Source organism: Amblyomma maculatum, chromosome 1 (assembly GCF_055883805.1).
Source record: "Amblyomma maculatum isolate TAMU_Amacu chromosome 1, ASM5588380v1, whole genome shotgun sequence".
Classification (NCBI taxonomy): domain Eukaryota; kingdom Metazoa; phylum Arthropoda; class Arachnida; order Ixodida; family Ixodidae; genus Amblyomma; species Amblyomma maculatum.
The window spans coordinates 294,926,893-294,951,478 of NC_139344.1; the positions used below are offsets into that span (position 1 = coordinate 294,926,893).

The 24,586-nt window shown below is 48.2% G+C and overlaps 1 protein-coding gene across 2 annotated transcripts in view; it reads left to right on the forward strand.

Annotated features, from left to right (window-relative positions):
• Window positions 1–24,586, forward strand: part of wcy (WW domain-containing adapter protein with coiled-coil wacky) — a 235,541-nt gene that overhangs the window by 77,976 nt on the left and 132,979 nt on the right. For both annotated transcript variants that reach the window (XM_084591604.1, XM_084591603.1), the window contains exon 6: window positions 2,165–2,640. In XM_084591604.1, coding sequence (XP_084447730.1) covers window positions 2,165–2,640 — 476 coding nt within the window. The remainder of the gene's footprint in view (window positions 1–2,164; window positions 2,641–24,586) is intronic.

Here is a 24,586-nt window from a genome sequence, read left to right on the forward strand (position 1 = left end):
CCACAATATATTCTCAAGATTGCATTCAAAAGATAACTTCCTGAAGGTACAATCCTATGTAACACAGTAGACATCATACTATCCATAAGTGAGCCATTCTTTTTCATGATTTATTGAACAATTTGTGAGCAAAGCGAGTTCATTTTATCTTGACCACATTCATCTGTTGTTTCTGTGGTACAGCCTCTGCCACAGCTGCATCTATAACTTGGCTGTTGGCGCCGTGGTCAAATGTCTTGTGAGCCAGCAGAGCCTAATGTAGCGTAGATGTTCAGCTATTGGCTTCTTGCCTTTTTTTTTTCTTTTTTTTGATGCAGCAATGTTAAAGCCTCTCTTCTGCACAAAAAGCGACGTTGTGAGTGGAAAATCTTGTGCACATTTCAGACAGGCAACATGCCCGAGTACTCAATGTGACGTCTCTGGCTTCACCTTTGAGATGAATGTGTGAGGTGATAAACCTTGCAGGATCTTTGGGTAATAAGACAGGAAACCCTTAGGCCATGAAAACGCATCCGTACAGCTTGGTTAGAGTGGGCTTTATAGGTATCTAGACAAGTGGTCTTCCACATAATTGGATAACTTACAGGTGTACGCTGCTGATATGTATCATAGAATAAAGACTAGGTGTTATCAGTAGCAAAGTCTATTCACACGAACGAGAGTCTGCAGACAGGAGCCATAAAAGCTGCTGTGTCATAGCGGTAAATGCAGAGCTTGCGTGTCCCCACAATTGTTTTTAGAGCATGAAGTTTTCAGCTGCTGTGCTGGTTTGCCTGATAGCCTTCACATTGAGTGACTTGCTGAAATAAGGCTTAAGGTTTGTCTTCCTGAGACAAACATTTCTGCGTTTTGGTAGACTGCATAAAGGGAGTATTCTAGGTGTTGCCGGCATTTATGCACAGGTAAAATCATTCTTACACACACTATAACTACCTTTGCCCTGTCCATAACAGAATCGGGGAATACTTGCTCTGTCCCGGGTGCCGACTTCGAATGACACTAAATCTTTCAGTGTGATACCGTATTTGCATGATACTAACCCCTTTTTCCTGAAAATAAGCGCTTAAAAATATATGCGTGTTACATTCGGACTCAAAACTGAAAAATCTCTAAACCGAAACTGAAATCTCAAAACCCGAAACGAAGCAGCTTAGTGAACCATAGCCACATTGCCATCGGTATCAGCAAGCTGCTGAGCTTCCGGCATGAATGCTTCCGGTAAACCGCCTCTGTTTTTTTGGTTGTTTGTTCAGCCGCTCGATGTGTGCTTAAATCATGGTATCATGGCTTAAATAAGCCGAAGGAGAGGGGTTGGTTGTTGCTCCTGGCCCTACGGGGCTGGGAATGGTAAGCCCCCCGCTGTTTGCGGCAGTGCTTGCCTGCCACCGGCTGTTGTATCTGTTGTAAGCTCTTATTTCACCCGCCACTGCTTCGGTGGCGGACGACGGCTGTTGCGACGCGTCTTTCTCTCTCCTCCTTTTTCTTCCTTCTCTATTTTCTCCTCTGTCAGCGCGAGGCAATGGAGGTGGCTCAGCTACAGAGCCAGTAGCAGGCCTGTGTATTTTCTTTTTCTTCAACCTGCAGTCTCAACAAGAATCTTAAATAAGCCCGTAAGGGATCGCGTGCGCGTCGTGCGTGCGGCATACAGTGACTGGCTCATTGAGCAAGCCGTTCCACAATCTCGAGAGTGACGCTCGGAGACATTGCGAGATGGATTCATGGCGCTTGGATGACCCTCCTGCTAGCAATGGTCATGCGTGCAGAAGAGGGCCTTTTTCGGTCGGTGAACAGTGAGAAAGAGCTGTCTTCCGACTCTGACGGCGAGTAGCCTATTATGTCCACCTCTCGTGGTTGCATTTGTGTGTGCGCCGATTTTGTTCCATTAAATGTTTTAAGCAATTTTCAGATGCTTGTGCACTGCATTATTGTGCATGGTAGAATTGGCGCCTAGTTATTTTCGTGGTTAGAATTGTGCAAATCCCAGGGCTGTTATATCAAGAAAGTTGAAGTGATGCATCAGTGATGCTGCATGAAGGTGATGTTCTGTTTCTTGGTTTGTATTGGTGGCTGGTGATTATTCCATTGTAATCATTTAGCTCTGCGTGCATTGTTGCTTAGTTTGGTTTATTTGTCAAATCTTTATTGTCTTATTAAATGTTTGTAGGTGCAGCCGCAGCCAGTGCAGCAGCCAGTGCAGCAGCCAGTGCAGCAGCCAGTGCAGCAGCCAGTGCAGCAGCCAGTGCAGCAGCCAGTGCAGCAGCCAGTGCAGCAGCCAGTGCAGCAGCCAGTACAGCATTCTGTGCTGCAGCCTGTGCAGAAGCCTGTGCAGCAGCCTGTGCAGCAGCCTGTGCAGCAGCCTGTGCAGCAACCGCAGCAGCAGCCGCAACAGCAGCCGCAACAGCAGCAACAGCAGCCACAGCAGCAGCCACAGCAGCAGCCGCAACAGCAGCCGCAACAGCAACTGCAACAGCAGCCACAACAGCAGGCACAACAGCAGCAGCAGCAACAACCAGAGAACAGACGTCTACAGGTTGGCGACTGGTCTGAGCATGTCAGCTCTTCGGGCAAGAAGTACTACTACAACTGCAAAACTGAGGTATCCCAGTGGGAGAAGCCGAAAGAGTGGGCTGACTGGGAGAGGTGAGTGTAATGCAAAGAATCAATGTTTTTGGATCTGTTATGCTCTTTTCCACATAAAAATTTATGTTCTAATATTTTCATGGCGAAGCTAGAACCACATTGCATGTTCAGGCACGCATATTGTTCTACCGTCGAGGAAAACCTGAAAATGTGTGTGTGTGTACTTGACCTCAGTATACAGTCGTGCCCTGTTAATACTACCTTCATTATTAGGGACAAACCAAATGATGGGCAGTTTTTCTGAGGACATAACTTTTTTAATGTATTTGTGCCTCGCTAATGTGGAATCTTGCGGTTCAGTCAATGTACAGCGTAGAATGCTTGGAAAAAGCAGAGCAGTTCAAATGCAAGGTATAGAAGGGTGCGCCACTCGCGAACCTGCGCAACACTCGTTACGACCGGATGCCTGAACTGGTCCTGTGAAGGTTTTCGAACGGGGAAAAATGCGCAAGAGCGGAGGGGAACACAGAGCACTTCAGGGTCAGCTAAGTGAGAACGAAGGAAACAAAAACTTGTGGGTGCAGCAGGAGCACCGCAAGAGAGTGTGGAAAGGCTGCAGTAAATTCTGCTGAACCTAAGCTGATAAAAGAAAGCACAGAAAAACTACAATACTATGTCTATTCCGGGAAACCATGCAGAGCTGATACACCCAAATTAGAGCGACGAGCATGCAACTGAAACTGCATGTCTCTGGGTAACCTGATTTTCTTCACTTCTAAACTTGATTCTGCACTCCTTTTAAAACCCTAGAGGTCTGCATTGGCTTCACTTTTATACCGGTTTCCATTGGGCAAACAGGAGCACTTTTAGCTGCACTAAAAGTGTTCTCACGAGTTTCAGCGCCTACCAGTGGTCGAACAGGAACAGTAGCGTTGTGTTCCATTGGCAGAGGAGGCGCGCTTTTGGGGTCCCGGGAGCAGCCGAGAGCAGTCCTCGGTGCTCCGTCGCCAGCGGCGGAGTACAGAGAGAACGGAGGAAGTCACGTGACCTTTTTGATGTCACTTCTGGCACGGTTGGTCTCGAGGGAGAGCGCGTGCGCTCTCTCCCTCGGGACCAGCCGTTCTTCTGGTTATTCGCCACCCGGAGCCCGGGCAGGATGGTCGAGAAAAATGGCAGAAGACGGCAGCGGTGGCGTTCGGCCGGCAGATACGGGCAGCGCAAGCGCGGGAAAAGTTTGATTACATGACGCCTGACGTCACGCGCTCCGCCTTTGTACACAGTGTGAATGTTCCATTGGGGAGACGAGAACGCGCGTCCCCAGTGCTTTCGTACGCTGCTCTGGCTGCTCGTTGCTCTTGCTCCTGTTCGCCCAATGGAAACCGGTATTAGTTAGCAATGCGTCCTTCAGAAGGCCTGAGCTCTACGCAGTCGGCTAGCCATCGTTCTGCACTCTACTCCAGCTTGCAGTGTTTTATTTGTGAAGGGCTGCTTGATGGCCTTCTGCACAACAGCCTGCTACACCTGCTGACTTTTACTCCTTTGCTACAGTGTAACCTTACAGAAACAGTGCATGGCAAAAAAACAGGCATATAAAATCAGGCACCTCTAGAACTCGACATTAGTCTGGCTTTAGTCATGCTGGGGTTAAGGGGGGAGGCTACCCTTGAACACCAAATTTTTTTTTCTTGAGGTATTTGAATGAAATTTTCAGGGTATGCTCATAGTACACACATTTGAAGAACTACCAAGTTTCATGGAGCTGGGCTCATCGGTTCTCAAGTTAGAGGAGTATATCAAGATAGTTTACATGGGTCTCTAGGGGCGGGCCTGGAGAATTTGCAAAATGTGCTAGCAGTGTGAAATTTGTTATGGTCATTCCTGGATAGTTTCCCCAGGGCAAGACAATTCCCTTTTTCCAAATTTCCTCTCTGAAAAATTTTAGTACAGCCCCAAATTTAGTGTTCAAATTTACACCTGACTTAACGATATTTTAATTGACTGCCCCTAATTACACATGAAATATTTTGAAAAAAACAAATTGTCTTGCCCTCGGAATTTTACTTAGGTATATAACAAAAAAAACCTCATGAAAATCCAATAAGCGGTTCTTGAGCTATGACTTTCCCTAGCAGCCACACCGTGCAAAAAATTGATTATGAGAAAACGGCTCTCAAAGGTTGAAAGAACAATAACTTTTTTGTTTCTCAAGTTATCATGATGAAATTTTCAAAACAGGCTCATGACATTAACAAATGAAAAACCACCAAGTTTCATAGAATTGTGCACGCTAGTTCTCAAGTTACAGAAGCATATCAAACTGGTTCGAATAGGTCCTTTATATCAAGCCTGGAGAAATTGTGAAAGGCACTGGCATTGTGCAATTTGTCATGCTGATTCCTAGATAGGTTCCTCAGGGCAAGACAAAGCCCTTTTTCTAAATTTTCTTGTTGAAAAATAGCATAGAATTGGATTTTTTGTTATCAATTAGACCTATGTTGATTAACCAAATTAATTATGACAAATTCCAGACATAATATTTTGAAAACATGGGCTTGCCTTGCCCTCAAAAATTTATTCAGGTACAGTCGAGCTCACTTATAACGGCCCCACTTAAGACGCACACTCGCAATTATCACGAACAAGTCCGGTGCGACCGTCAAAATATACATTAGGGCTATGGCGCTCCGTCGATCTCGGCTACAGCGAACATCTGTGCGACTAGCCGATCGGCTACAGCGAACGCTTTGGTGCCGCGGACCACTTTCCACATGCTGAGATCCGTCGATCCTGTGCTCTGCAAGCCGCGACAATCAGCATTCCCGATTCCCCCGCGGCATTTCGCCCTAGCATGATGGGCGGCGCAGACGCAGCAAGCGGTTTCCCGGTTTATCTATCGCGGCATCTCGCCGGAGGAACGAGGAGCGGCCCAAACGCGACAAGCGACTTCCCAGGTTATCTTCCGTGGCATAAGCGCCTAAACGGAAAAAAAAAAAAAAAAGAAAAAGCTAGCCAAGTCTGCACTGAATGCGTGTGCACCTCGAGGCATCGTGAGCGACCACGCAACGTGTAACACGTTGCACGAAACCGTTCAGAGGGCACGACGAGAGATCGTAAATCCGCCGATCGCAAAAATGGCGAAAGGCGAACAGAACGTACGAAGTATAGTGAACTAGAATACTTTCACTATAGTACGAAGTACAAAGACAGCCAACAATGCCAGCAAGCAAAGAGCCGTAGCAGACGACGCTGGGAGGCGGAGACCGACGCGTCAGCGGCCGCAGCAGCCAATAGTAGTCGCCCGATCCCCCGCGTTCTCGCGGAGCGCGCGCTTTGCCCAATCGCAGCCTTGAATTCGAGCGCGGGAAACTTGAAAGCCGCCACGAGGCTCTCAATTGGTAGCAAGCCACGCCTCGACCGCGCCGCCGTCGCCGCCGCCGAGGGTGGCAGAAGGAAGCGCAAGAATTCACAAACAAAACAAGACCAAGATGACGGCGTTCAGTTCGGTGGGAGAGGAATGGTGCGCGTGCGAAGTTTGGGAATTTTCGGCGCTTGCTCGCTGCTCCGCGGCTACCGCCGCTTGTTAAATAATTAATTTCGAGTATTTCTACGGCGAGTTGGGCATTGATAATTACAGAAATGGTAGTTTATAAGACATACTACCGGAATATATAATCTTCCAAAAATTGACTGTTTCGCGATTTTTCGGTTTTCAAAGGTCGCGTCCCCACTTAAGGGGGGACACGGGGATCAAAAATCAAATTTGAGAAAAGATCAGATTTGGAATCTACAAGGCCTGTTCAATCACATTGCAAAAAAATTCCACTGAAAACGGCCTCAAAGGGAGCCTAAAAATTGTTTTTGTGACCTCTGGTAGCAAAAAACTGGCCGGATTGTTCGCAAAAATGGTCGATTTCTGAATGCAATAACTCCGTGGCCGAAGCTCCGATCGCGAAAATTTTAGTACAACTGGAAAGCTTGTTTCACCGCAGTCTTCCCCCCGTCGGAGCCACGTGTCTACGACAAAAAATAAACGGACAAATTGGACAAAGCGAAGACCGGGTCGGCAAAAACTCTTTTCGAAAAGTATCAGCGCACCATGCGGTCCGTCTGAAAAGCAAAGAAACGGTAGCGGCGGTGAAAGCGATAAGGATATCGCACTTATGTTTCGACGTGGAATGGCTCCAACAAACTGAAGTTTCCAGACACTCGGAAAGCTTGGCTGATGCAATCGCGCAGCCGCATGGATATGCCCCGATGCCCTCGGTAAGATCACAGAGATATGTCATGGAAGGCTGACCCGTCCTTGGAATCAGTGCTAGGAAGTGAACCCGAAGACCCGGCGCCGTCAACCAACGTCGCAGTGCAGTGCCGGCAGGGGGAAGTTCCGTTTTTGCGACAGCTTGTGACATCGATGCAGCGCGAGCTCTCGAGTACGACGGTGAACGTTTGTGCAACCGGAATAGCACCATTCCATGGCACCTAGGCCCGAAATCGATTCCCAGCAGTTAATCCGAGGTCCCGGCTACATCGGTTAGCCGCGACATCGCGATGCAGTTCTGATACGGAGAAACTTCCGTTTTTGCGATGGCGAGTGATGCGCTGCCAGGCTTACGGCAAATGTTTGCCTAACCCAATTCGCACCATTCAGCGGCCTGGAACTGTGTTCTGTGCCCTCGGAAACACCAGAAGGAAGCGTGCAGCGTAGTGATACAGTATTTCAATGCAGAGGCGTTTTGATGGGCGAAAAGTGGCTGTGCAACTTTAATGTCAGTTTTCTCAAAAGTGCCTTTTGACCCAAATGTCCGGCTTGCAGAAAGCGTAGCACGGCAATGGCTTGATGGATTTTCATGAGGTTTGTTGCATTATATTCCTTTGTAATTTCTTTATGCAGTGACATTTCCATATATTCAAAATATAGTATCATTCTTTTTTTAGCTATTTTGAAATGGTGAACATGAGTGCATTATGCAAGCTTGGATGTAATGTTCTGTGTAAAAAAAAGTCACTGATAAAAATATTTGGGGAATGTCTACATGAACCATTTATATGGCTAAAATATAAGACCAACTATGGGCTTCTACCGCTTTACTTTTTTTTTTTTTTTTGTAACCAGCCGCCGTGGTGGCGCAGTGGTTACGGCGCTCGACTACTGTTCCCAAGGACGCGGGATCAAATCTCGGCTACGGCGGTCGCTTTTCGATGGAGGCGAAAAGCAAGGCACCCGCGTGCTGTGCGATGTTAGTGCACGTTAAAGAACCCCAGGTGGCCGAAATTTCCGGAGTCCTTCACTACGGCGTCTCTCATAGCCTGAGTCGCTTTGGGACGTTAAACCCCACAAACCAGAAACACTTTTTTTTGTCACGCCAGGCTTTCTGCAAGTTTGGTAAACAATGATGCAAATATAAATTTCTAATATCAAAACTACTGGAAATACCTTAATGAAACTTTTTAATTAGCCATTCAGCACATTTTGCAATAATCATGCCAAGTTTTATTGCTCTACTACAAAAATTGAAGAATTTCGCTTCGATCCCCATGTCGGGGGGATACCCCTATTTGACCAATTTTTTAAAATTATGGATGTATTTCAATGAAACTTGCCTTGTTTATGAAGTTTTGTGCGCTGATTCTAAATCTGCATTTCTCTTTCTTCTGTAACTAATAGTTTTAAAAATAATCACAATTTTGCATGTCTCATTTGCAGGTAGAAAATTTTTTGAGCAGTTGAAGCGAGAATAAAATTTCACATACCAAATTAATCTATAACATCTAAGAAAGGCAATAAAACAAGAATGAATCCAATAAATTTATTCTTACTACGGAGTACAAGATTTTAAGTTTTTAGCAAAAAAAGAATAATTGTGATAGCATGGCTACGAGCATAGATATTGTCACTCCAAGACTGCTACCGAGTCAAAATTGTGGTTTTGAGAAAACGAAAAAGATTTTCAAGCATTTTTATCTAGACAACCACTCTTCAAATTACATGAATGCACCTGGCGAATAATCTGGGTGCATCCCAGACTAGTGTTTTTTTTTGGCCATTGTCTGAAGGCCCAGTGACAATGCCCGTTTCTTTTCGGAAGCGGTTGAGCGACGTGTCTTTTTCTTTGCCTCTTTTTGAGCCAGTGTTCGTCACGTTCACATTGAGCTCTTGCAGAATGGCTGTTGCTGTATATTCGTTGCCAGCATTGAACCGTAGCACTGCTTCTGCCACAGCTGCTTCCACAGCAAAGAGAGAAATGCTCTTTCTTGGGAATCAAACTCCAAATTTCTGAATGGAGTGACTCATTTGAGTTTTCGGCCTTCCCTCGCTGACAGCTTTCCAGCAGCTTTCTGTCTGCCAAGCGCTCATACACTGGACAAAGTGCCTGTGCCATATCTGCTGGCAAGTTATGTGTGCCTCACTTGTGGGTCACCTTTTGCCTTTGGTGCATTGTGACGGCACCAAGAGTCTTCGCCACTTGGGCACAAGCTGTGGTTAGGGTTGCTGTCAGTGGATGTGACATGATAGGTCGCCATCACTGCTTTATGCATGGCCTCTATATCATCACAGTGCGATTTCAGCGTTCGGCCATAATATGCACTCGGCCTGTTAATGAGGTCGGCCTCTTGCCGCTTCTGCACAAGATTCCCATGCGCTTCTGGATGTGATGCACACAATCCTCCTTCACGACGTCTGCCTTAAACCTTTGCTTCCTTGATGGCATTGAAAGCTCGACTGTCACCGTCGCACAGCATAGTGGTATACTTCATTAAGGGGGGACGCGGGCTTCGAAAGTTGAAAAATCGCGAAAAAGTCAATTTTTCAAAAAGTACATATCTCGGCTATATATGTTTTAAAACTACCTTTTCTATAATTATGAACGCCGAATTCATCATGGAACTGCTTTAAATTACAACTGGGCGCGGCAGCCCCAGAGTCGCGAGCGAACGCCAAATGTACCCAAACTTTGCGCACGCGCCATTTTTCTGCCGCTGAACCGAGCGCCGCCATCTTGGTCTTGTTTTGTTTGTGAATGCTTGCCCTTTTCCATGTTGCCTTCGCCGGCGGTGTCCGCGGCGTAGCAGAAGCATGGCTCGCTTGTGATTGGGGGTCTCGCACGGATTGTTGAGCTTCTCGCGTCTCGAATTCGGGCTGTGATTGGACGAAGCGCACGCTCCGTGAAAACGCGGGGGATCACGCGACGCAGGCTGACGCGGTGGTCCCTCCCCGGCGCATCGTCTGCTCCGGCTGCCTACTGAGCTGGCATTCTTTGTGCTCTCGCTGAATTGCTTCATGTTTCACCATTTTTGAGATCGCTGTCATCATCACTCGTTACTGATTCTGGTGGCGTGTTTTGAACTGTTTTGTGCGCCTTGTGGATCGTCGCACGGTCGGTCACAATGCGCGCTAAGAAGTTCAAAACACTGCATACGTCATCGTTCTGTGAATTCCGTCCGCATCGCGAAGTTAGCGAAACGCCTTGCCAATGGTTGTGGAGACGCTTCCAGCAGTGCTGCCTCTGCTACACCACTACCACACCGACTGCGCTACCACTTCCAACGGTGTATCTTTCGCGTCAATGTGAGAAGACGGCGTTTGAAGCGTGCCTGCTGTACCGACCATATCAACTTCGGTGATCTCAGCCTCTTGTATCGCGTCTGTCATCGCAAGCAATAACGCTTCGTCAGCGTCGTCCACTGTACGCATGGAAATTCTCTTTCCGAGGAGATCAGGGAGGTGGAGGCACAACGTGCGGCGGTGAAAAACAAACTTTAGACTTGAAAATGTTGTTTTAAACTTCAAGGGCCATTATCTCAGAATGAATTTTTTTCCTGGTATGATTGCTTATTCCAGCAGTATCTCTGGAAACGCTAATCGGATTTCCACCTGGTCTTTTTTATTGTGTGCCTGAATAAATTATTGAGGGCGAGACAAGCTTATTTTTTCTAAATATTGAGTCTGGAATTTATAAAAACAATCAAAATTAAACTAAGGCAAGTCCAGTTAGTGGCACTAACCTCAATGCTTTGCTAAAATTTGTCAGCCAGGAAATTAAAAAAAAAGGGCTCTGTCTTGCCCTGTGGTACCTGTTCAGGAACCTTAAATAATGAATTTCATAGTGCCAACACATTTTGCAAGTTCTCCATGCATGGTAATAGGAACCCATGTGAACCATTCTCATATACAGTCGAACCCGGTTATATCGAACCCGGATATATCGAATTTTGGTTATATCGAACTCACGGAATATCCCCTTGAAAATCCCATGTAAAAGTATAGGAAAGCCGCGTCATATATCCAACTCAATTTCGCCGTCGTTCGATATATCGAACTCCGCACTACGCACTGGAAAGTGTGCCTTCCCCAAAGACGATCGCATCACTCTTGGCCGTTTGCCGCGTGACGTTTTCAAGCCACGCGCGGAAGGAATGAGAGGGGACAGTTCTGGACAGCGCCGCGCCCATTCGCCAAAGGTGCGCGCATCTGCAGTTATCGTTTCCCGCGCGCCAACACTTGACGTTTGCAAGCCATGTGCGTGGGTGTGCCCATTCTTTTGCCGAGCTCTCTCCTTCAGCACATGCTACGCATGCGCCAAGCCAGCTCAGCCCATTTTCAGACAGACGTGGGATGCTTTTTCCAGCGTGTGTTGCGAACCCTATGTACAGTGAACTAGAATATATTCTAGTTCACTGTACCCTCTGCGCGCGGCGGCTGACGTGGCTATGGTGCCTGCGGACGTTAAGAAGCGGCAGCTCTCTCTCCTTTTTTTTTTTTTTTGCGAGAGCCATTTTTTTTATCGTTGTGCTGTACGCGACGTAGCGTAAGATATGGCGGCTGCGGACGTTAAGAAGCGGCAGGCTTTTTTTTTTTTTGGCAGGAGCCGTTGATCTTTGCATGTATGAATCAAGGGAAGCACGCCGTCAGCTGCTGCGATCATGACGCCCGCCCCAAGCGCGGCGTGATAAATCGAACTAGACTTGTGCAATCAAGCCATCACGGGCACTCTGCCAAGTTCGCTCCCCGCCACCGGAGGAGCTATAAAAAGATAAACGCGCCCTGATGTTATCGCTGCGCAACATCTTGGCACGCTGCCAAGAAATGAGCTTGGATGCAACGGAGTGACGCGCGCCATCGGCATGCAAGCGAAAACGCTCGCGATTTTCTGCCCTCAGCGACACAGAAACCTTGTCTTGAGCTGCTCGAGCGGCGAGCGGGACGCAGTTCCAAAATTTTTCGCTCTGTCGCTGCCGCTCGTCGCTGAGATCGCTCAATCGCTTGCATGTGAGCGAGCTGGCCTTAAAGCATTTTTTTTTTTTTCAAATTCTCGGGAGCAAAAGTGGAGAGAGGGTTCATTATGCGAGTGGGTTGATTACGCGGCAAATACGGTATCGTTTTTTCGCATCGTAAGTGCCGTCACAAGCCAATTTCTGTATATCGAATTATCGATATATTGAACTTTTTCGCGATCCCCTTCGAGTTCGATATATCCGGGTTCGACTCTACAGTGCAACCTCGTTATAACGAACAGTTAAAAAATCTGAAAATAGTTCGCTTTATCCATAATTTGTAATATAAAATTTCATAGAAAATACATGCAAGAGCAGCAAAATTCAATCAGAGAAGGCACAGCAACTCGGAGGGTGCCTACTTGGGTCACGCCCATTTATTTACGCGCAAAGAAATGGGTTATTGCGGCCTGCTTTTTTTGTGTTGGTCGCGTTCCATATCACGCCCTGTTCTACAGTTTGCAAACACTCAACAAGGGCAAACCCACTGCTCTCAAAAGCACTGCAGTGGCGGCGCAGTAAATCCAATGCAGCAAGTGCTTCTTGTGAAGTCGGAATGTTCTCATCGTCTGCAGGGTCAGCCTGAGCTTCGTCTGCGGGGTGTTCAGAAACTTCCACAGCGATTTCGGCGTCCGTCAGTACAGCCGTGGTCACCGCGATGTCGCCGCCTACAAAGTCCTCTACAGTCATTGTTGCAGGCATGTCACCAACAGAACGCGAAAAATCGTTCCAGGCTCATCAAGCTCGCGGAGCTGTGCTTCTGCTTCGTCGGGATCGTCCCCATCATATTTGATGCACGGGCCTCTGCTGGAACAAAACCTGCGTGCCGAAAGCAGTTGGCAATCGTTTCGCCTTTCACGCTGTCCCATGCTGCTTCAATGCCCCCAGCAAGTCGATCTTCAAGTCAAGTCACGAGAAGACTGTCATCAGTCTCCTCTTGTAAACTGCCTTGAAGGCCCTGATTTTATCTTGAGCTTGGCCTTTAACATCAGTGCTGCTCTTTTTTTCACGTTCACCGCCATCACAGCACTACGCACACCCGCGCACTACGCTCGACACGACGACCGACGCAGCCTCCGCCGAATGCTATGACGGCCACGTCGCGACCACGACGCCGCTGCTAACATTAAAACCAAAAAACACGAAAGACGCAAAAACCAAAAAGGCAAAAGCAACATTCGATCGCGCCGCTGCCACCGCTGCTGAAGTGGCGCTGTCAGCGATTGTGAGATGCGAATGATGTCTCGTGGCCTCCGAGATTACCTCCGCGCGCACAAACAGGCGCGCAGAGGTGATCTCGGAGGCCATAGATTTCTTTGGCTGTCAACTCCCAATGCCGTCGTGGCATCTGTGGCGCTGTCAGCACCTGCGAGGTAGTCCTGAGCGTTTGCTGCACCGCACAACACACATGTAGTGCAACGAAGCCTGCCTCCTGCGTTGCAAAGTTCGTAATATCCGTTTTATGCCGAACCACGTTCGCTGTGGGAAATTAAAAATACATGTGTTTAACAAAAATATTTTGGAAGAGTTCGATATATTTAATAATTCGTTATATGCGTGTTCGTTATATCGTGGTTTGACTGTACTTCTCTAACTTGAGTACCGACGTGTGCAGCTCCATGAAGCATTGCAGTTATTCAAATAGCTGCGCCATGAGTCTACCCTGAAAATTTCATTCGATTATCTCAAGAAACAAAAAAGTTGGTATTCAAAAGTAGCCTCCCTCCTTAATCCCGCCTCAACTTCCATTTGTCCAGACTTGGAATCTGTGTTCTTTTGGCGTTGGTGGGATTCCCTCCACCCAGCATACTCCACAGAATCGATTTTGGGGCCGATTTCACAGCCCCAAAAAAAGTTCGATAGCACAACGTAGTCGAGGACGCAGCCTGTGAAAAGCTCCACCGCTGCACCAATTCCTATATGTGAAGAATGACCCCGGGTCATCCAGGAGCCATCAAAGCGCACGTCAATGTTTTCATTGTGTCCGAAGCACAAATTTTCGTACTGTTCAGCTACTGTTTCAATGCACTGCACCATAGCAGCCGCAGCTGCACACTCCGCAGCAGGCCTCGGGTTTGTTTTTAGATGCCGCTGAAATATTTTCTTATGAAGGCTTTGGCCAGACAGGCCCATCTCCGTGAAAATGTCATTCATGGTTGTTTGGCCATTACCTGTTGCAAGTATGGCACGCCCAGCTAAAATATTAATTTCGAATGGGTTGCACTTCAACCGCCGGGAACTCCACTCTGTCGCGATCTCTCCGCAGCACTCGCAGACCAGCGTCAGCTTTACTGCAAGGCTGATCGCCTTTCATCATTTTCACTTGTCCCTGACAAGTTTGGCAGCGCAGAGCACTAAGAGGCAAGTTAATTGCGCGCATGTCGACGGCAGTAAACGCAGCCTTACATTCGTCTGGGACCGGTGCTGTCGCATTGCCAGATTCCGTGAACGGCTGAATCTTTCGCGTTGCTGCTGCCATCGATCCAAGCCGCTTGAGAGTAGTCTTTTCTTGAGCGCCTGCTTCTCTTACTTCATTGCCGGTGACAGGCTTTGCGTCTATTCTCACGTGGCTGGAGTCCACACACATGTTAGGTGCACTGGGCGGCGATGCATTGTCGAGAGAAGCGTCAATTTCATTGTGGCTGTCGGGCGGCGTATCGTCAGGACTTCCTTCTCGTCTATCAGCGGGTTCGGATGAAAAAGAAGCAGCATCATTTGCTTTTCTCTTCGTTTTTCGTCGTTTCCGACCGAACTGAAATACCGAAAGGTGCTTTTTTGGTCCTCCAGGCATATTTGCGTTAGGGTTGTGCTCCGTTGCAAGCATGAAGGAAGGAAACAACTTAGGAGAGGCCCTTGCCATTCCCAATGCATTGGAGAAAGTGTGGCGGAAGTACGTCAAAATTTAGGGTTAGCCAAGTCGAGCCATTAGCAACGGCGATGCTGTTGCTATGAAAACTCGGGCCACTAGCAACAGCGTTGCTAAGGGCCCTAGGTATGTGAGCGTCGTGGAGAAGAGAATGCAGAGGGTAAAAGAGGAGGAAAGACGTTGCAGCATCCGGTTGCGGCGCGGCCGCGCCGGCTTCAAAAAAATGACGTCAGGGTCTCTCAAGTTCTTTCCTTCCTCCATGGTTGCAAGCATTCCCTCAAAATGGCGGCAGATACAGCTCTCATACCGGACCGACAAGCCTAAGCCTATCAGATCGCGGCATTCGGGTCACGTGCTCTCGCTGACCAATGATAACGCGCATTGAAGGAAATTTTGTGCTCATCTTTTTTTTACCGTGGCGTGCACAGGGTGGCTGGCCAAAAGTTGAAAGGAAGCCAAAAGCACGAGTTTTCAAACAAGACCAATATGGCCCCTTGTTACTCGTTTTTGCGCGGCGCGCGATCGAATCTGGCACAGTTTATTTCTCAATTTAAAGGGCAGTTCATGAAACTACGCTATTTTAAACCAATATTACGGTGCTAATAGGCATTGGTTTTAAATGAAAATTTGTTGAAAGGGGCAGAATGATGCCAGGAATCCAAAAATGAAAAGACTGAAAATCGGATTTTTTGACCATTTTCAGTCCCAAAGAATACAAGTGGAAAAAGTATATTCCTGAGAAGTGGGACATGGGCGTTTAATGACATAGCATGTACTTTGGACAAGCACATTTTATTATCCTAACTGTACCATGCAGCGTTTTCCTTGGACTTCTGGCTTAAGTGGATCAGCAGTCCTTCATTTTTGCCTCCATTTTTTACGACCACAGTGGATGGTACACAAAATTGCCAGTCTTTGTCAGATGTTGAATTCAGTGTATATTGCTATACACAGAAGCAGACATTAATTACAAACCTTGTTCGCTATACAAAATTTGTTTTTCTTCATTACTCGCTTTATGGACAGTTTTGCTTGGGAACCAGTGTTCATGTTAATGAGGCATGACTATCATAAAATAGCAACGTGCAGTCAATCCTCGATAATTTAAACGTGGTGAATTCGAAATCCTGGGTAGTCCAAAGTATTTCTTCGCTTTCATGTTTTCTAATGTAAATTTGACCATATACAGTGAAAGCTCGTTAATTCGAACCTTGATAATTCGAATTTTCGGATAATTCGAACTAGACTGGACCGGCCAAGTTCCATAGAGATATGTGTATAAAAAAGCCCGTTAATTTGAATGCAAGTCGGTTCCGCTACGGATAATTCGAATTACAGTAATACGGAAAGTTGAGCTAGTTGGTACATGATTGCGAATTACGCGCCGCCGCATCTGGGTGGCTTGGCGCACATCACGCAGCAAAAAAAAAAAAAAATCTTTGCGATTGGAAAGCATAATTAGGGGCTGCGCACATCCAAAATGGGGACAGATGATGTAACCAGCTAAAACCATGGAAGAGTGGGTAAAACTTAAATGGCGCCATGACCAGCGTGGCGGCCGGCGGCGTTGGAGGGAGGGGAAGGCAGCCGCGGCAAGGTCAGTGCATGGCCGCGGCGGCGGCTGACAGCTCTCTCTTCTGCGCAACCTCCGTAGCTCGAAACTAAATACTCGTTAATTCCAACCCTGTTAACATGGAAATAGGGATAAGTACTGTCGCCGCTGTTCCAGCCAATGCCCATGAAAGGCTATGATCTCGGACGGGCACTATAAGTTAACTTTTTTTTTTTTTTTTGCGAGCGCCATCCATCCTTCCACCCATCAGTTGTCAGCGGAAGCACGCGAGTCAGCTGCGATCGTGACGGCGGCTTTTAGCACTGTTCGCTTGCTTCAAAAGCCGCTTGCTGCTATGCGCGTTCTGATGAGTGGAGTGGCAGTAGACAGTGCCCGCTCCAGTCGCTCATAGCATGATAAAGCAAATGTACTGAAAAGAAGGCTTGCACAACCCGACAAGCGCTGGCACTTTACCAAGTTTGCTTCCCCCCCCCTCTCCCCTGCTGGAAGTTAGTCAAAATATAAACACGCTGTTATCGCTGCGCAGCATCTTGGCGCACTGCCAAGAAATGTGTTGTGGACCCTGACGGTGCGAAACGAAGGGACCCATTAACGACACTTTTTTTTTTTTTTTTTCAGATTCGTAAGCATAAATGGGGGCTGGGTGTGTTCATTATGCGAGTGAGTTCGTTACGCGACTAAATACGGTACATTTACTGTAATACAAATGGTTCTTGTCAGTTTTTTTCGAGGCCATTTGATAATTCGAAAATCGGAAAATTCGAACTTTTTTCTCTGTCCCATGAAGTTCGAATTAACGAGCTTTTACTGTAATTAGAAGGGGCTAGAAGCTGTGACCTGCACCAGCCTGGTTAACTCAAATATCTGTGATGCTATGTGGGAATGCCCAATTCCAATTTCACCACAAACCAATGAAGCAATGGTTGCTCAGAGCTGCGAAGTGATGTCTTCATCTACTTTTATTCACTGACAGTGCAGCAAAAAATATATTTGCTGTGCTGTCAGTGAATAAAGTTCGCGGAAATTAGCGCTGGTCCTCTGTGGTCCTTTCTTGTATTCATCTTGGTTGCGCCATAGTTCTTTGGATACAATATGCACCGTCTAGCCCAACAAGCTCTTCTAAGCCCAGGGGTTCTCAAACATTTTCTCCTCAAGGAACCCCAAAAGTCATGGATGTATGTTACAACATCCCCCCTCCCAAAGGTAGGAAAGGTGACTACACTGACTAAAGTTACCAGGAAATGGGTTCAGAGGCTGCTGGCAAATGCATTATTGGGTAAAACAAATTGAGCATTTTTCCAGAGTACAGTCTAGCTCGGTTCTAACGAAAGTCGGCGGGAATTGGAGATCGCTTGGCTTTATCTGCTATTTCGTTGTACCTGGACTGTGAAAAAAGACAAATTTGGGTCAGTTGTATCATCGCTAGACGAAGTAGTCCGGTGTTCCCTGAACACGTTTTGCAAGCGTGTTCTTCAGAATTCTGGCCTCCATATCATCCGGTTGCAAACCGAACTTTTGCTCCGAACTCCCAAAGAACATCCATAGTGTGTCAGCAGTGTCAACAGCTGTGTTGGCCGCTGCGAAGGTCACCGGCTTAAGCAGTATTCACTCGGGGGATTCCGATGAGGATGGATGAGAAAGGAGGTGCACGACGTCACGGGCTGGACAAACTCGCCCCCGCTCCCGAACTCGCACATTCACACTGGCAATGAAGAGTTGCCGTTTCAAGCCGCACACAGCAGGAGAGGAACGAAGAAGTACACAAGACAGCCATTTCTGACCTACTAACGTTTCTTTGCCAGTCAGGGAAACAAGTTCAGTGAAAAAAGCACGCAAAATAAAATAAACAAACTCGTCTGAAATGGAAGGGGCCCACCGAAGAAGGGTCGAATACAAAAGGCCTGGGTGGGGTAGATCTTATCTGCTCGCATCCCGCGGCGTGCTTTTTTTTCTCTCTCAGGTACTTGGGGAGCGTTTGTACCGGCCAGCTGAGATGTACCCCAGCCCGGAGACTATGGCTGGCGGTGGAAAACTGGAAGCTGCGACGCCCAGCAGCCTTTCGAAGGCGTGAAGTCAGCACAGTTGCCCTCGCATAGAGAGGGATTTGAGTGCTCGTGTGAATGCCGCTTTAAGGGGGGACGCAGGGACCAGATCGCGAAAATCGCGAAAGAAAAATAAACCACACGTTTCGGTATCTGCAACACCTAATCTACGTTGCATCAAAATGGTTTGGCTGAAAATGCACTAAAAGTGTCCGAAAAAAAAACAAAACATTGTCAGTGTACAGGGCGAGAAATCGGCTTTTAAATCGTGCAAAATCACCGCATTTTGCCGAGCCATATCTTGTCTTTCCCGCCACCGAGCGCCGCCATCTTGGTATCATTTGAAAGCTTGTCTCGCCATTCCGTTTCTGAATTCTTTGGTCATCGCCATCTTGTAACAATCGCACAAACAAAAGAAGTGCGGGTCTGCCGGAGGTGGTCACATGGGCCCTACGATGAAAACGCGCCTCCGATTGGTTGCTGTGTTGAAAGGCGTCTCTCCATTGGCTGCTGCTGCGGCAGCAGGCAGGTTGGCAGCTGCAGCGGTATGCTGTCACGCTGTTGTCTGCATCACAAACCACGGCAGCTTTTTTATTTGGCACGCGTATTCAGATTTGTTGCTGCTCCCACGATACGGATGGATCGTCGCTCGTTTGAAAAGAAATATTCGATGAAGCACACCTTTGGAAAACGGAAGCGCAAGTCTCTATGGCGAGAAAAAGACGGCGGCCAGCACGAGAAGCGGAGCACCTGACTGAACATGCGGACAATGTGCTGTGCTATCTTGCACCATGTGACAGCAGCAGCGAAGCTGATAATTGCCCTGTGTTATTGACGCCGATAACCCAGTCGACGAAAGACGCACCAGAGAAGGCTCTCGCACGGCCGCGCAAATTAGTAGCCAAGATCACGTCGATGCAGGCGACGCGGGTTGAAGGTCACCATCGCCGGCAGAGACTCATCATGCGACATGGACACGCAGCCTGCGAATGAGTCCCAGCCGTTGATGATCTACAGTGTGATGACTGAAAATTCACCGGACGAATCGTCGGCCGACTGTCGCACCATTCAGGCATGCTACGAGCCGTGTTTTGTATCGGCGATGACGGCAGCGGTGTTCGCGACCCCCTTCGCGCAGTGTCTGCAACTGAACGGAAGTTGAGTTTGATGGACCAGCAAGGCAAAGAACAAATTTTGGCTCCTTGTGACAGTGAGTTAATTCATGTGCAGGTTTCTGTGGTGCACTCTTTGCTTGGTAAAACTTTGTGCCCAAGTAGTCATGAGGTACGATTCAGGGAGCCAACGAGCCTACTCAGAAATGTATGCTACCTTGGGTGTGTGTCTTGGTGCCCTTGCCGTCCAGAGGGCTCAAGAAAAGGTTCAAGAACGTTTGAAGGGGCATCCAAAGCGCACCAAACAAAGATGCACCAAGAGGATGCCTGACAGTAGTTATGTGAAATATTACAGCCCTGGTACTTTCTAATAAATCTGCAGTGCTTGCAAAAGTTTCCGGGCCGTTTTCTCAATTGTGCTTTTTTTGTCGATCATCTCATTCGTAAAAGCATAGCACAACAATGCATGAACCGATTTTGATGCAGTTTGTTTTGCTGCGATCCATAAACTTTGCTGCACTGAAAGACAGTCTTAAATGTTTCTTTATCTTTCTATTTTTTTATTATTTCACGATAAGTGCATTGTTCTATGCAGGGATGCACAGTCATGTGTATGTCATGCTTAGTAAAAAATTATTAGTGCTTGAAAAAGAAATCTAACACTGTCTTGCTGTAGATCAGACATTCGGGCAAGCATGGAAAGTATCCCTGGCTCCCTGCCATGTTTTGCTACTGTGCCAGGCTTTCCACAAGCAGCAAACATATAAATTATAAAACAAAAACTAATGAATATATCATTATGAAACTTTATATTTTTCTTTCTATTGCAATCTACAGTGTGTGTGCCAAATTTCAACGCATTCTGTGGAGAAACAAAAATGTTAGTTTTGATCCCCTCCCCCCTTAAGGGCACAACCATTGTCCTCGCAGTCACTCTTGGTGGTGCTATCCATCCCTTCCATGATGCTCCCAGCAATTTCGTTAATCGTGGAGTCCTCCGTGGCAATAACGGCGGCGGCGGCGGCGAAAATGAAGTCAATGTTGCACAGACCTAGAGGCACAAGGTCCAACTCGATAGCAGACTCCCATAGCTGTTCCAAGCAAGCTGTTGTGGCAACACCATCAGCTATTGTAGCAATGTCAACCACGGCAGCTTCGTCCTCGACAGGTGCCGCGTCCGTGCTACTGCTTCAGGAGAAGCCAGCTTTCTTAAAGCAGTGAGTGATAGTCGGATGCTTCACATCCCTCCAGGCTCCACTTGCAAAATAGATGGCCTTCACCAAAGGGACTTTCATCTCATCCACGTTGGCGGCTGAGCAAGCATCATTCAGAAGGCGCTCGATCACTGTTTTATGCACCACAATATCTGTTTTATGCACCACAATTGCATATGGTTGGACCTTTCATGCACATGTTTTTATCAGATTTATGTTTGGTTTTTCCTCTTTGATTGTGTCTTCCAAGCTGTGATTGCACTCTTCATTATGTTATATTTTTTTAGGTTGAAAAGCAAAATGTGTTTTGGAAGTGTTGTTGTGACCGGAGTTCCGGCCAAGGTATGCGCAGACTCCAGCAGCTGAAAATGGAGGCGCACCTAGTGGACGCCGGCGACCGACCGCTGCCAAAAGCAGCGAAGCAGCGGCGATGGCAGCGGAGTGACCTTTGTTTCCGGCTGCGGCGACCAACCCTTCCCGCCTCCCCTCCTTTAGGGATAGAGACGAGCTGCCCTTCGAGCCTTAATCCCTTTGGCGCCAGGGCGGCGACAGCAGGGAACCTATTCTTGCGCTGAATGGGCAAGAGGCGCGTCGCCGAGCAGCATTGACCCCGCTCGCCGAATTCTCGAGGCAAGCGGGTGACCTCCTTGGAATTGCGTGGGGTAAATGACCACTGCCAAACGGCGACTACTCGAACTATTTTGCCCTGGTATCGAAACTCCATCGCCCACACAAAATTGTCATGGACATCGAAGAAGTTTGCCTTCATCGTCGGAAGATGTGCAAGTAGGTTCACCCTCGGCTGTGGGTGGCACCTCGAGTGATCCCTTGCCCCTACTGATTGGATTGTATCGATGGAGTTTGTTTCCCCAGCTAGGGAACTGGGGATAACAAACCATATTTAACTGACAGATTTTGTTTGCACAGATAGCTCCGTTTTCCTCTCATGACTTGTACCTTCATCACTGTGTAGAAAGTGTTTATAAACATTCCTTTTTGCCTCTCCTCCCTGGCTGTCTTCCGCCTCGATGCATCGTCACCTTCTGAGACCGCTGCGGTGAAGCTCGCCCCCTGAACGCGACCAAAATCAGTGTTCCCTCACACTGCGCAGCAGGTGGTTGTACCGACGTGGTCTATTGTAAAAGGTATAAAACAGGTTTCGGCTTTACATGCAATAAAGTTGGTAGCCAGTGTCTATCCTTTCTTGTGTGTTTTCTTCTGTGATGAGCCGGGCCGGGAACATTTCACGGCCTATAGTGAAGAGCAGCACGCCAGTCGGGGGCATAGTACGCACTGACTGGCCCAGTCATGTGTGCCGAAAATTTCTGGCAAATACCTGATCCCTGGGCAGTTCCTGAATCCGAGGTTTCGCTCGCTGGTCGCATCTAATCTTCTGCTTGAGCTGTTTTTGCTGTACGGTGGCCCTCAGATCTGGTCGAAGCAGGTCCATCGCAGTATTCATTTTTCTTAGCAGTAGCTCTGCGGGACTTCATCCCGCGACTTCATGTGAAGTCTAGCGATAAGTCAGCAAGAAGCATGAAATTTGTACCTGAAGATCCCCAGGACCAGCCTTCTGCAACTTCTCTATGGTCTGAACAGCACGTTCTGCAGTGCCATTAGACGCTGGATGGTACGGCAGTACCAGCATCCGTCTCACCCCATTTTTCTTCAAGAATGTTGCATACATGTCACTAATAAACGCTGGCCCATTGTCGGACACCACAATGTCGGGTTACCCCAGGTTCGTGAACATGACTCTCAAGCACGTAATGGTGGCTTCCACATATGGCGAGGAAACGTGGAACACCTCAGTCCATTTAGAATAAGCATCCACTGCAATAAAAAAATAAGTGTTCTGGTATGGCCCAGCATAGTCCACATGAACACATGAAGTCTTGACCAGGGTCTGTCCGGGAACGGCCAGGGCATGACGGGTATTGGCCGTGATGCTCGCTGCTGCTCCTGGCACATGGGGCACCCCTGGACGACAGCAACTATATTTTCATCTATTGCAGGCCACCATACGTGGCTCCGTGCTACACCTTTCATCTTGGATATTCCTGGATGGCCCTCATGAAGCAGCCTCAATACGTTGCCCTGGAGTGATGCAGGAATCAACACACGGTTGCCCCAGAGCACACAGTTCCCTTGCACACTCATCTCAGAGAACCGTGTTTCATATGGTTTCCCCTCGGGTCCCATGTCCAGCTTGCGGCCAGTCCACAAGGCTTCCCTCACTCATGAAACCACTGGATCCCAGCCAGAGGCGTCGGCAACAGCAGCTCAAGACAGCACTCATGGGTATACTCGTGCCAGCATGAAAACGTCCGCAGGGCAGTCCACGGGAAACTGTCGGGGGAAGTGGCAGACGACTCAGTCCATCCACATGTGCTATGCGGCTACCAGACCTGTAGCTTAGTGTATATCGGTACCCAGACAACAGCACGGCCCATCGTAGCACCCTGGGGGAGCAGGACTTGGGGACAGGTCTGCCTGCTGCGAGCAAACCTAGTAGTGGCTTGTGGTCAGTGACGGCTTCGAATGGTCGACCCCACAAATATTGTCTGAATTGTGTGACCCCAAACACGAGCGCTAGCGCTTCCTTGTCCAACTGGCTGTAGTTCCTTTCTGCAGGCACCAGACTTCGAGACGCAAAAGCAATGGGACGCTCCTCCCCCGCCGTCTCGCGCTGTGCCAAGACTGCCCCCAGCCCGTAAGGTGAAGCATCTGTGATCAGCATAGTTGGTCTTGCAGGGTCAAAATGTGCTAAAATTCTAGCGGATGTGAGCAGCTGTTTGCTTTTCTGGAAAGCTTGCTCCTCCTCGGACGTCCAGCACCACCGGGCCCCTGCCTCCAGCAAGCGGTTCAGGGGGTGCAACACATCAGACAGGTTTGGCATGAACCGTCTATAAAAGTTGATCAGGCCCAAGTAGCTCTGCAGCTCTTGCACATTCTGAGGCACTGGTGCTGCCAGCATGGCTTCGGTCTTGGTTGGGTTCAGTTGAAGACCAGCTGCACTGATGACGTGCCCCGGATACTCCATCCTTAGTACCATGAACTCGCATTTAGAAAGCTTCAGCCGCAGCCCGGCTCTCCTCAGTTGCTCCAAGACTCGGAACACATTAGCCAAATGGTCGCTGTCGTTGGCACCGGTCACCACAGTATATCATCAAAGTATACCGTGACATGGTCAAGATTGTGCAGAAGGTTCTCCATCTCGCGTTAAAATAAAGCCGGTACTGATAACATCCCGAACGGAAGTCGGGTGATCTGGTACAAGCCCTTCGAGGTATTGATGGTGACAAATTTCTGAAAGTCTTTGTGCAGCTGGTACGCATCTCTCAGGTCGAGCTTTGTAAACTTAGCGCTCCCCGTTGCCTTGCAAATAGCTCCTCGATGCGAGGGATTGGGTACGACTCAAGCACCGTCGTGGGGTTTACTGTCATCTTGAAGTTGCCGCACAGGCGAACGCGGCCATCCCGCTTAACTACGGGAACAATGGGGGCGGCCCATTCGGACGTCTTCACAGGCCGGATGATTCCCTCACGCTCTATCCTCTGCAACTCTTCAACAACTCTGTCTCGTAGCGCGAACGGGACGACCCGCGGATTAAAAAATCAAGGCTTGGCTCTCTCTTGCACGATAATTTGGGCGGTCGCGCCTTCAAGGGTGCTCAGTCCCTCCGAAACTACTTCATGGAATTGACTCACCACTTCTTCTCCGGCCGTCACTGCATTGACTGTTTCTGGCTTGCCGATTCCGAGCTGAAATTCCTTCATCCAACTTCTTCCGAACAGTGTTGGGCGCGGGCCATTCACGACGATTAAAGGCAGTACGCATTCGCTCTCACCGAGCTCCACAGTTGCCATGAACTTGCCTACCACCGGCTTCGTTTTGCTGAAAAATCTTTGGAGCTGAACTTCCGA